The sequence below is a fragment of the Mobula hypostoma genome, chromosome 15 (genome assembly GCF_963921235.1).
Source record: "Mobula hypostoma chromosome 15, sMobHyp1.1, whole genome shotgun sequence".
Taxonomy (NCBI): domain Eukaryota; kingdom Metazoa; phylum Chordata; class Chondrichthyes; order Myliobatiformes; family Myliobatidae; genus Mobula; species Mobula hypostoma.
Window position 1 is genome coordinate 36626845 of NC_086111.1, and position 12361 is coordinate 36639205.

At 40.0% G+C, this 12361-nt stretch overlaps 1 protein-coding gene across 2 annotated transcripts in view; it reads left to right on the forward strand.

Annotated features, from left to right (window-relative positions):
- The window catches only part of shq1 (SHQ1, H/ACA ribonucleoprotein assembly factor), a 132469-nt gene that overhangs the window by 34828 nt on the left and 85280 nt on the right, over positions 1–12361 (forward strand). For both annotated transcript variants that reach the window (XM_063067904.1, XM_063067903.1), the window contains exons 2-5: positions 507–685; positions 1964–2028; positions 3410–3532; positions 7759–7907. In XM_063067904.1, the coding sequence (XP_062923974.1) occupies positions 543–685; positions 1964–2028; positions 3410–3532; positions 7759–7907 (480 nt within the window). In that variant the 5' untranslated portion in view covers positions 507–542. The remainder of the gene's footprint in view (positions 1–506; positions 686–1963; positions 2029–3409; positions 3533–7758; positions 7908–12361) is intronic.

The following is a 12361-nucleotide window of genomic DNA, read 5'->3' on the forward strand; positions in this document are numbered from 1 at the left end:
TGTGATTTTTATTCTCCCTTTTCCACAGCAAAGATGGATTTATATCAGTGTCATTCTGAATGACTCACACACTGATTGTGTATCAGCAGCCTGACTGTTGTGTTCACCATGGTTCACTGCCACATGGACAGCACAGTGACCAACAGAACCATCGAGGAATAACAACGCCTTGACACATTGCTTGAACTTGTCTTGTTGCACATGCTACAGGCAATGTTACTGGCAAAGAGTGATTTTTACACTGCATGATTGTGTCGCCAGTGATTATTCAACCAAATAATCTATGAATGAGGTAGCGGTGAAAAACCTCTGAAGCATGACACATGAAAATCACTTGATATTCTTTGCTTCTTAATCGCTAATACTCTTTTCACTTGTTTTTGCTTTAACATTTTCAAACTTCATTGTACCTTAGCATTGATAAACTGTTTCATTTTGCATTGGTTTATTTCATTTGCATCTCAACTCTCATTGTAACTTAATGTTTAATGTGTGGTTTCTTACAGATTTTGCAGTTTCTCTCGCATTCATGTGAAATAGTCATGATCACGCCCAGTTTCGAATTAAGTCAAGATGGTAACTTCCTCAGTATTATAATCCATATCCCTTATGCAAAAATTAATGAAGTTGACTTGTACATTGATGGAGTGGACTTCAAATTTTATGTCAAACCTTACTTCTTAAGGTAAGTACAACAGTGACGTGGTTTCAATGAGAAAATTGTATCAGAACTAGGAAAAGCAACAGGCTAAATCATGCACTTACTCCTGTTTTGTAAATCTGTCTCCTAGCCATAGGGTGTTGTTATTGCTTTTTGGGATTTTGTCATGTAGAAATGAACAGCTGTAATTTCAGCACTGTAGCACTTGGCTGTAAAATACCTTGGGTTTCCTGAGGCTAGTAAATGATGCAGTTATGTAGTTTTTCTGAGATCTTGGGTAAACCAGTATCTCAGCTGCAGCTTCTCGTTATATACATGTCTCTTCAAATTTTTTTAAAATCCACATCTTGAGTATAGTAAAATTCTGAGCATCCATGGTCAACGTTAAAGAATTCCAAAACAACACGCACAAAATGCTGGAGGAACTCAGCAAGTCAGGCAGCATCTATGGAAAAGAATACACAGTCGATGTTTCAGATCGAGAGCCTTCTTTGGGACCTGAACAAGGGTCTCAGCCCGAAACGTCAACTGTTTGTTCATTTCCATGGATGCTGCCTGACATGCTGAGTTCCTCCAGCATTTTCTGTGTGTTACTTTGGATTTCCAGCATCTCCAGACTTTCACAAGTTTACTAAAGAATTCCGTTTGTGTCAGATCTAAATGAGCATCCTTTATCGTGAGACTGTAATCCCAAATACTAGATTGTACACCTGGGGAAACGTATTCCTTATGAAGCTTTTTGAGAATTAGTCATTTCATGAGTTTTCTTCGCTGGGGATGTAGGCCCAGTGGCAGGAGAATTATACCAGAACTTTGTCCAGAAACTTTGTGCTCCCTTTCTAATACAAATTTAATTTTCCTTGAGGAAGAGGCAAAAGGTGTACATAATACCTCAGAATTTTATTGTAATTCTATTTAGTTGCATTAGAATTTTTCATTCCTGCACTCTTTCTGATGAAATATCAACACAAAATATTGAAAATACTCAAAAATAGATGGCCCCTGACGAGAAGAAAATCACGAACAGTCCATCTCTTTGAAAACCCTACGCCAGGGGTTCCCAGCCTTTTTTTTAATGCCATAGACCCTACCATTAACTGAGGGGTCCATGAAATCCAGGTTGGAAACTCCTGCCCTAAGATATAGCTTTCCATACATGCAGGATTTGTAGAGTTGCAACAATCCTGTTAGTAATTTCTGTAACAGTTTTATTTTGTTACAGTATATTAGCAAGTATATTTGTTTTTATTTCGTACTGTGTTAGCTTAGTAACTTCAAATATCTCTTCATTTCTGAAAACAGATTGACTCTTCCGGGAAAGATTGTGGAGGATGGAAGAGAAACAGCTGCATATGATGCAGATGCAGGTATGGATATTAAATATTTACTTACTTTAAAATATTAAAATTTTTACAAATATTAAAAAATATATTTTTAAAGACTTATAAGCTTGCCATTCTTTTTAATGTTAATGAGATAGACTTGGGTGTTTGGGGTACCATCTCCCAATTTATAATGACACAAAGCCTGGAACTGTGATTAACAGTGAAGAAGGGATTGAGGCTTACGAGAAGAAATGAGTGGGCCGAATGGAATTTAAAGAACAGATGAAACTTAATCGAGAGAAGCATGAACTCATTTGTATTGACAGAAGGCATAAGGAGAGATACGATAGGCCGATGGGTATATTTCTAAAGGTTGTGCAAGGACAGTGGGATCTGGTTGTTTATGGTCATTGGTGTTTAAGGTGGCAGGGATTGTTGAGTGGTGACTAAAGCCAATTAGATCCTGAGATTTATGGAATTCCAGAGTATAAGAATAGGTATAAAATTATGTTACACCTGTATAAAGCATTGGTTAGGTCACAACTGAAGTATTACATCTAAGTTTAGTCACCCTACTTTGGGAAGAATCTGAAAGTAGACACAGGGCAGAAGAAAGATCCATTGGAATTGTTCCAGGAGTACAGTAGAGAAGCTGGGGTTGTTCTATTTGCAGCAAAAAAGAATGAGCTGGCTTTCTTAGGAGTCAGTGTGGACCTGGTTAGTTCATAATTCTGTACTGTGATAATTCCAGACCTGTCTAACATTACCAGTTAGACCATAATTTCTTTATCAAACATGCATTCTTCCAATCTAAAATATTCCATGGAGGATGGATTAATGTGTTCCAGGTAGTTCACTGGGCAGCAGTAGGTGTCCACTTTTTTTTCCCACTGCTTTTGTTTTAAAATATATTGGGGAACAATTAATTATTTGATGACAAAGCTGTAACATCTGTAATCCACTTATGCTTCCTGCTGAGATGTGTGCCAACACAAAACTAATCTGCTATTTTAGATCTGGAGCTCTTTAAGAGAGACATGGGCACGGAGGTCATTATAAACCTTTAAAACACAGATTCAGTTGTATCTAATTCTGAGTGCTGCACTCTAGGAAAAATGTCAACTGTTTAAAGAGTGTGCAGAAGAGTTTTACTGCAATGATCCTCAGGATGAGGTGCTTTGATTACGTTAATAGATGAGAGCAGTTAAGGTTCTTTTTGGAACAAAGGATGTTGTAGCGAGAACTGTGCGAGGCATTGGAAATGCAATATCCCGATTGAAGGAAAAAATAGCTTTTACTTCTACCAAGGTGAGTATGGTGATTCAAGAGGCCTGGTTAATAGGACAGTGATGAAACTCATTGGATTATTTGATGCCAAGAACTACTTATTAATTTTCATTAACTTATGTGATTTTGTTTGCAGGAATTTTTACCATAAAAGTTCCGAAGGAAACCCCTGAAGAGTATTTTGAGGGATTGGATATGCTGACTGCACTTCTGGCGCCAAGGGGATCAAGATCTGCAAAGCCTCTAGTGGAAGAACTTGGTATTTTTTTCTTTTGCAGACTGAAGTTTGCTTCTTTTACTTTCTTCTGCACTTATTTCGAAATAAAAAGCTATTTGTGCTACAGTGATAGAAAGTCTGGTAACAGGATAAGCAAGCTGAGGATGCTGGGGCTTCTAGCACTGGGAAATGGACTTGGCTTGGGATGTTTGCATTTTCTCCTGGCATTTTTGTGAGCTGCTGTGGGACATGTCTATGTCAGTTCATCCTTTACTCCAATTAAATTAGCCAAAATAATGGATCTAAAAGGTGCTATGGTGAATGGTTTGTGGTTGGCCTGCAAGGGTTCAATGTGGGTTATTGAATTTGAGTAGTTTTATTTAATTTAAAAGTGGCTTCTGGTGATATTAGCGCAGTGAGAATTAGGAATTGTAGTGTCAACAATGACAGTGAAAGGGTATACTTACGTTCAGTGCTGAGCAATGTTCCTATTTTTTGTTGATTCTAACCTTGCTTTATCAAAAACTTTTAATCTTGGTTATTGAAAATCTTCAGCTGCTGGAATGTTTGGTTTATCTGGTAGATTTAGGCTTCTTGCATAAACAACACTTAGCTGATACTCAAAGTTGTACTGGGTTCCGAATTTACTTGCAGCATTTAATTTTAGGCATCAAGATAAAATGTAATTCACCATTGTGGTCACAAAATTATTGAAAATACTTTAATGTTGATCGAATATTTCAGGCTAAGGCTATGGTTAAAACCAATGATCCTGAGGTGAGGTCCTTGAATTCACAGAGCACTTTTATGTTTGTGACAATTTCTAGCTGCTTTCATCAACTTGCTCGATTGAAGTATTGTAATTACTGTGTAATATGAAGTAATTCATTGGACAGCATCTTGGTCATTTAAAGGGAACAAGTTAATTAGTCTCTAGAACCTGTACTGCAAGTGGGTGGTTGATAGTCAAATGGGTACCCCTTGCCCCTTAACACATCGTTTTGTCCATTACTTCCTTTCCCAGTTTTAAATATCAAATTGAGCGATTCATCTTCTGTCGAATGTAACATCCATTCATTTTAATACCCACGTACTTATTCACAAAATTATAATTTCTGATACAGATTTGGCACATTGTGTACCAATGTTCCAATGAAGACTTTGACTTATAGAATATAAATGCTTGATAGTGTTCAGCGATGCATTTCGACAATATAATATGCTATTACCAAAGTTGAACGACAAGTTGGGTTGGCAATAACTATCTGATGGCTTTCACAAAGGATTTGCAGTATTCAAAGTCCCACCTGCTTCAAGGAGGCTTCAATTGTACCAGTGCCCAAGAAGAGCGGGATAACCTGTCTAAATGACTACCACCTAGTGGCACTTGCATCCACAGTGGTGATGTGTTGTGAGAGGTTGTTATTGAAGCATGTCAGCTCCTGTCTGAGTGGTAACCTGGATTCGCTCCAATTTGCCCACAGAAGCAACAGGTTGACAGTAGATGCCATCTCACTGGCTCTTCACACAGCCCTGGAACATCTGGACAGCAAGAATGCATTCGTCAGGATGCAGTTTACTGCTTACAGCTCGGCGATTAATACCATCATCCCCTAATTAGTAAACTCCAAGACCTAGTCCTCGATACCCCCCTGTGCAATTGGATCCTGGATTTCCTCAATTATAGATCCCAGCTAGTTTGTATTAGCAAAACATCTCCTCCGCAATCTCCATCAGCACAGGAGTATCACAGGAATGTGTGCTTAGCCCCTGCTCTATTCGCTTTACACCTATGACTGTGTGGCTAAGTACATCTCCAACACCATATACAAGTTTGCTGATGGCACTACTGTTGTGGTCTCTGTCAGAGATGGTGATGAATCAGCGTACAGGAGGGAGATTGAACACTTGGCTCAGTGGTGTAATAACAACAACCTCTCCCTCAATGTCAATAAGACCAAGGAACTGATTGTCGACTTCAGGAGTGGGAAACCAGAGGTCCATCAGCCAGTGATCATTGGAGGATCAGTTGTGGAGAAGGTCAGTAACCTTAAATTCTGGGATGTCACTATCTCAGAGGACCTGTCCTGGACCCATTATACAAATATAATTGCAAAGAAAGCAAAAGGTAATGGATTCAGCCCAGTACTTCACGGGTAAAACCCTCCCAACCCTTGAGTATCTAAATGATACCTTGCCGTAGAAAAACAGCTTCCATCAACAAAGATCCTCGCCACCCAAGCCATGCTCTTTTCTCACTGTTGCCATCAGGTAAAAGGTACAAGTGTCTCAGGACTTGCAGCACCAGGTTCAAGAACAGTTACTCCCCCTCAACCATCAGGCACTTGAGCAAAAGGGAATAACTACACTTACTCTTCTGGTGTTCCCACAACCAATGGTCTCACTTTAAGGACTCTCTTTTTCTTGTTATTTTATGCTCGTTATTTATTGCTATTATTTATATTTGCGCTTGTGTAGTTTGTTCATTGGCCCTGTTTACAGTTACTCTTCTATTGATTTGCTAAGTATGCCTGCAGAAAAAGAGTCTCAGAGTTGTATGTGGTGACTCTGATTATAAGTTTTACTTTGAACTTTGTGGTTGATGGCCAGCAGATACTTGCTGGGCTGAAAGTTCTATTTAGCTGCTGTATTTCTCTCAGACTGTTTGATCTTGACAGCAGTACAGCGGTATTATTTGTGTCTTAATTTTGATAATTTTTTAATGGTACGGTTTGAGAAAGAAGACAGATCAAGAACAAGTGTTTGAATTTATAAATCATACTTAATCCAAGTTATAATGAACACTCTTTATGTCTCACATCAGGCTGTTTATTAACATGTCGAGCAAGTTTCAATATATTCCATGCTTAAATGTCTATGAACTATTGTAGTTGCTGAGTTGCCATTGACCCAGAATTTTCTGAAAAAACCTCGTGGTTGTCTGTTGGACTGCCAACATTCCCCTATGGACTCCAGGAAATTTGGAAGCTTTGCAAAAACAGTACTGGCCTGCTGGCGGTTCCTCATACGGATATTTGGGAACTGCATGGTAATGTTGAATGCTTTGGATATCCAGGGGCTCTGTGCAAAGTTCTCGTGATATCACAGTAATTACGTAAGGGAATTTGCCATTGAACCTGTGGCATTTCATATCAGAGGCAGGAAGAGTGGGGATTGATTTCAATGCAGAGTAATTGCTGTAAGGAACAAGGGTTTTTTTTTATAGGTAATTTACATTTTTTTTCAATCCACTGTGTAGAATTAACTGACACTCTTTTGTCAGTGGTTTCATTTTTTTATATTCTCTAATAGTGCTAAATATTTAAATGTTAGGATGTTCAGAAACAATGAAAGCACTTGAAAGTCTTGCCAAAGGGTCTGGGCCCAAAACTTCAACTTTACTTTTTTTCTGTAGATGCTGCCTAGCCTGCTGAGTTCCTTCAGCATTTTGTGCGTGTTGCAAAGCACTTGAAATAGTTAGGGTGTGATTTAGACAGTGGAAGTTGTGGCAAGGTCAGGCTTATAATGTCTGGGCCAGGATAGATGGCAGATCAAGTGCAGGCAGCCTGGCAAGAAAGGTCTTTGAAGATCATATCTTCTCTTTCCACACCGGCAGGTGTGGGGGGGTGGCTCAGAGCCATTTTGTTTACGGAGGTGGAATAAACAATTCAAGGAACACACATCAACCAAGGGTCAATTACTTTACCCATTTCCAAGTATCATCGGTTGTTTGCTGGGAGCTTCTACTCACTTTTAACACCTGTGTTGTGAATGATGATTGAGCTTGCAAATAAGGAATTCAAACATACACATTTTACCACATGGTCAATATCCATAACTGCTACTCAGTTCACTGCATTTCACTGATCAGAATTCTGAGGTGTGTTGACAGCGGCCATGTTGCTCTCCTTGTGCTCAAGTAAAATGAAGTATTATTGAGAAATAAGTATGAGTTTTCAGAGTCCAATTCATCAGTGACAACAACGGGTTCCATTTTTTTTCTCAGCTGTTTATAGGGCTTGCTGTGGCTTTCCCACTTGTTTGCATTATGTCATTTATGGTCATACAGTCACACGGTACGAGCGTAGTTTAAAGTTGAAATGTTTTGGGCAGCGTATTTGCACTTTGAAGGTAATACATTTATTACTGCCTATGCCCATGAAGATTACCAATAACTTGTTCGTTTATAAAGCTGCAATTAATAATTCCACTTTTGAGCAACTTTTTAGTGCAGTCTGGATGAATTTGCTGTGCAATTGTTTTTGCAGGACAACCTGCTAACGCCGAAATTGAAGATGAAGAATTTGAGTGGGAAATTGAGCAAACACCCTGTGAGGAATTCGAAAAGAATGTTTTCAATTCAAGCTATTCCTATGGTTTTGGAAATCTACGATCAGGAGTCTTCAGAAGATTACAGGTTAGTTTTTAAATGTTTGCCACTGCATCATACCATCTGCTAGTTAACTTGTGTTCAGTGCCTGCTCCAATAAACATTCTTGCAGCACAGGTTGTAGTTCATATCTACTGAAATTGTGTTCACAAGTGAGCCACTTGTGTGCAATGTGTTCTGTATGCAGTGGATTTCATATATTCATTTAATCTACCAGGATTGTTATTAGAATAATATGGAAGCCAGAGATAATGTATGTCAAAGTATAAAATTATTTAAATACTCAGACTTTTGTAAACATTTTCATCAATACTATGTCTCTTAATTGATACTGAAAATATATAAATAAAACTAATTAATATGTATGATGAGAACAAATGAACACAATTTCTGTGGAGTAACAAATATTATACACCAATTTTCCAGGATATATCAATCCTTTTGTAGGCAGCGGAGTATTTTTCAGCATCTTTCTGATCAATAAATTTTTTAACCGATTGACTTCAATGAACAATTAAAATTTATCCAAGTTCAATTTTGAATATTCTGTGTTTGTCCTAAACTGATAGAACAATGTATACCAACCACACGCTGGCTAGGTATTCGGCAATACTCAAAAACCAACATGTATTTTGCTACCAAGGCTGAGTGAGCACATAGCGCAGAGAGAGTGTTCTGTTGTTAATTGCTTCTTTAAAAAAAATACCAGTGAAACATTAAAGCATCTTTTGAGGTTGCTTAATTGAATAAAAGGCTAATGTAATGGCTTGCAGCCAGGAAACCATAAGACCATAAGACAAAGGAGCAGAAGTAGGCCATTTGGCCCATCGAGTCTGCTCCGCCATTTTATCATGAGCTGATCCATTTTATCCTATTTAGTCCCACTGCCCCGCCTTCTCACCGTAACCTTTGATGCCCTGGCTACTCAGATACCTATCAATCTCTGCCTTAAATACACCCAATGACTTGGCCTCCACTGCTGCCCATGGCAACAAATTCCATAGATTCACCACCCTCTGACTAAAAAAATTTTTTCGCATTTCTGTTCTGAAAGGGCGCCCTTCAATCCTGAAGTCATGCCCTCTCGTACTAGACTCCCCCATCATGGGAAACAACTTTGCCACATCCACTCTGTCCATGCCTTTTAACATTCGAAATGTTTCTATGAGGTCTCCCCTCATTCTTCTAAACTCCAAGGAATACAGTCCAAGAGCGGACAAATGTTCCTCATATGTTAACCCTCTCATTCCCGGAATCATTCTAGTGAATCTTCTCTGTACCCTCTCCAACGTCAGCACATCCTTTCTTAAATAAGGAGACCAAAACTGCCCACAATACTCCAAGTGAGGTCTCACCAGCGCCTTATAGAGCCTCAACATCACATCCCTGCTCCTATACTCTATTCCTCTAGAAATTAATGCCAACATTGCATTCACCTTCTTCACTACCGACTCAAATTGGAGGTTAACTTTAAGGGAATCCTGTACGAGGACTCCCAAGTCCCGTTGCATCTCAGAACTTTGAATTCTTTCCCCATTTAAATAATAGTCTGCCCGTTTATTTCTTCTGCCAAAGTGCATAACCATACACTTTCCAACATTGTACTTCATTTGCCACTTCTCTGCCCATTCTTCCAATCTATCCAAGTCTCTCTGCAGACTCTCTGTTTCCTCAGCACTACTGGCCCCTCCACCTATCTTCGTATCGTCAGCAAACTTAGCCACAAAGCCCTCTATTCCATAATCCAAATCGTTGATGTACAATGTAAAAAGAAGCGGCCCCAACACTGATCCCTGTGGAACACCACTGGTAACCGGCAGCCAACCAGAATAGGATCCCTTTATTCCCACTCTCTGTTTCCTGCCAATCAGCCAACGCTCTATCCACGTATGTAACTTTCCTGTAATTCCATGGGCTCTTATCTTGTTAAGCAGCCTCGTGTGGCACCTTGTCAAAGGCCTTCTGAAAATCCAAATATACAACATCCACTGCATCTCCCTTGTCTAACCTACTGGTAATTTCCTCAAAAAATTGTAATGGGTTTGTCAGGCAGGATTTTCCTTTAAGGAATCCATGCTGAGTTCTGCCTATCTTGTCATATGCCTCCAGGTACTCTGTAACCTCATCCCTGACAATCGACTCCAACAACTTCTCAACCACCGACGTCAAGCTAACAGGTCTATAATTTCCTTTTTGCTTCCTTGCCCCCTTCTTAAATAGCCGAGTGACATTTGCAATCTTCCAGTCCTCCGGAACCATGCCAGAATATATCGACTTTTGAAAGATCATCGCTAATGCCTCCGCAATCTCCACAGCTACTTCCTTCAGAACATGAGGGTGCATTTCATCTGGTCCAGGAGATTTATCGACCTTTAGCCTCTTCAGCTTCCTGAGTACTTTCTCTGTCGTAATTGTGACTGCGCACACTTCTCTTCCCTGCCACCCTTGAGTGTCCGGTATCCTGCTGTCTTCCTCAGTGAAGACTGATGCAAAATACTTGTTCAGTTCCTCTGCCATCTCCTCATCTCCCATTACAATTTCTCCAGTATCATTTTCTATCTGTCCTATATCTACTCTCACCTGTCTTTTACTCTTTATATACTTGAAAAAGCTTTTAGTATCCTCTTCGATATTATTTGCTAGTTTCCTTTCATAGTTAATCTTTTCTCTCTTAATGACCTTCTTGGTTTCCTTTTGTAAGGTTTTAAAGACTTCCCAATCCTCTGTCTTCCCACTAATTTTTGCTTCCTTGTACGCCCTCTCCTTAGCTTTAACTTTGGCTTTGACTTCTCTTGTCATCCACGGTTGCATCCTTTTTCCACTCGAAAATTTCTTCTTTTTTGGAATATACCTGTCTTGCACATTCCTCATTTCTCGCATAAACTCCAGCCACTGCTGCTCTGCCGTCTTTCCCGCCAGTGTCTCTTTCCGGTCAACTTTGGCCAGTTCCTCTCTCATGCCACTGTAGTTTCCTTTACTCCACTGAAACACCGACACATCAGATTTCGGCTTCTCTTTTTCTAATTTCACAGTGAACTGAATCATGTTATGATCACTGCCTCCTAAGGGTTCCTTCACCTCAATCTCTTCAATCACCTCCGGTTCATTACACAATACCCAATCCAGTACAGCCGATCCCCTAGTGGGCTCAACAACAACCTGTTCTAAAAAGCCATGTTAAGGTAAGACAGTGGGAACTAAAGAGAATGAAATAGACGGATAGATTGAAGGTGAGAATGTTGGAGAAGGGAGGGAGACTCTGAAGAAGGGTAGAATGTACTCTCCTGCCTAATACTTCCCCTGGGTCCCCCCCTCCTCCTCCTCCTCCTCCTATCATCCAATCTCCTCTCCTATCAGATTCCTTCTTCTCCAGCCTTTGACCTTTCCCACCCACCTGGCTTCACCTATCACCTTCCAGCCAGCTAGATGTTGCCTGATCTGCTGAGTTTCTCCAGCATGTGTGTGTGATAGCATCTTGGATGGCATGAATGAATTGGCCCAAAAGGCTTGTTTCCATGACGTATGACTCCATGAACTCAGCAGGCCAGGCAGCATCTCTAGGAAGAGGTACAGTCGACGTTTTGGGCCGAGACCCTTCGTCAGGACTAACTGAAAGAAGAGCTAGTAGAAGATTTCTAGAGTACCTCTTCCTAGAGATGCTGCCTGGCGTACTGCATCCACCAGCAACTTTTATGTGCGTTGCTTGAAATTCCAGCATCTGCAGATTTCCTCGTGTTTATGACTCCATGAATCTGTTCTCCACCATCTTTTGCTTGTGCCCCATTTTCCTTCCCACTCCTCTTGTTCAGGCAGGAATATATGCAAAACTTATTCAGTCGTTGTATTTTCTTTTGAATACTGCTTTAAATCTACGTATTTTCCTGGTGTGCATTCTTTGGGCTGATTGCAGTGACACACAAAACCACTAGGTGGAGCCAGTATGGAAAATGTTCAAAAACAGCAAAAAAAAATTGCTTGTATTTAATCGCATGCCTTCAATGAAAAAGTAGGCTTTATTTTTCTGTAAGTAACAAGACACTGAGCAGAAATTAAGGGTGGAGACGAAGGACGTATAACAGCCTTTAAGGGTATTTTGAATGTAGGAAAGGAATTGCATATAGGGTAGGTTCAGAGTAAATTTATTATCGAAGTACAGATATGTCACCAAGGTTTCAAAGTTCAAAGTACATTTATTATCAAAGTATGTATAAATTATACAGCCTTGAGATTGGTCTGCTTACGGGTAGCCACTAAACAAGAAACCCAAAAGAACCCATTTAAAAAAAACAAAGACCAATACCAATGCGAGGGGGAGGGGGAGGAGGAGGGGAGAGAGAGAGGAAAAAAAGGAAGGAGGGGATTAATAATAATAATATAATTCAGGTGGAAATTGAGTCCATATGCCCTGGCCAGCCGAAGTAAGCCCATCGTCTCACCCTCAGTTCATCACACTGAGGCAAATTGCCGCGAAGCTCGCAGAC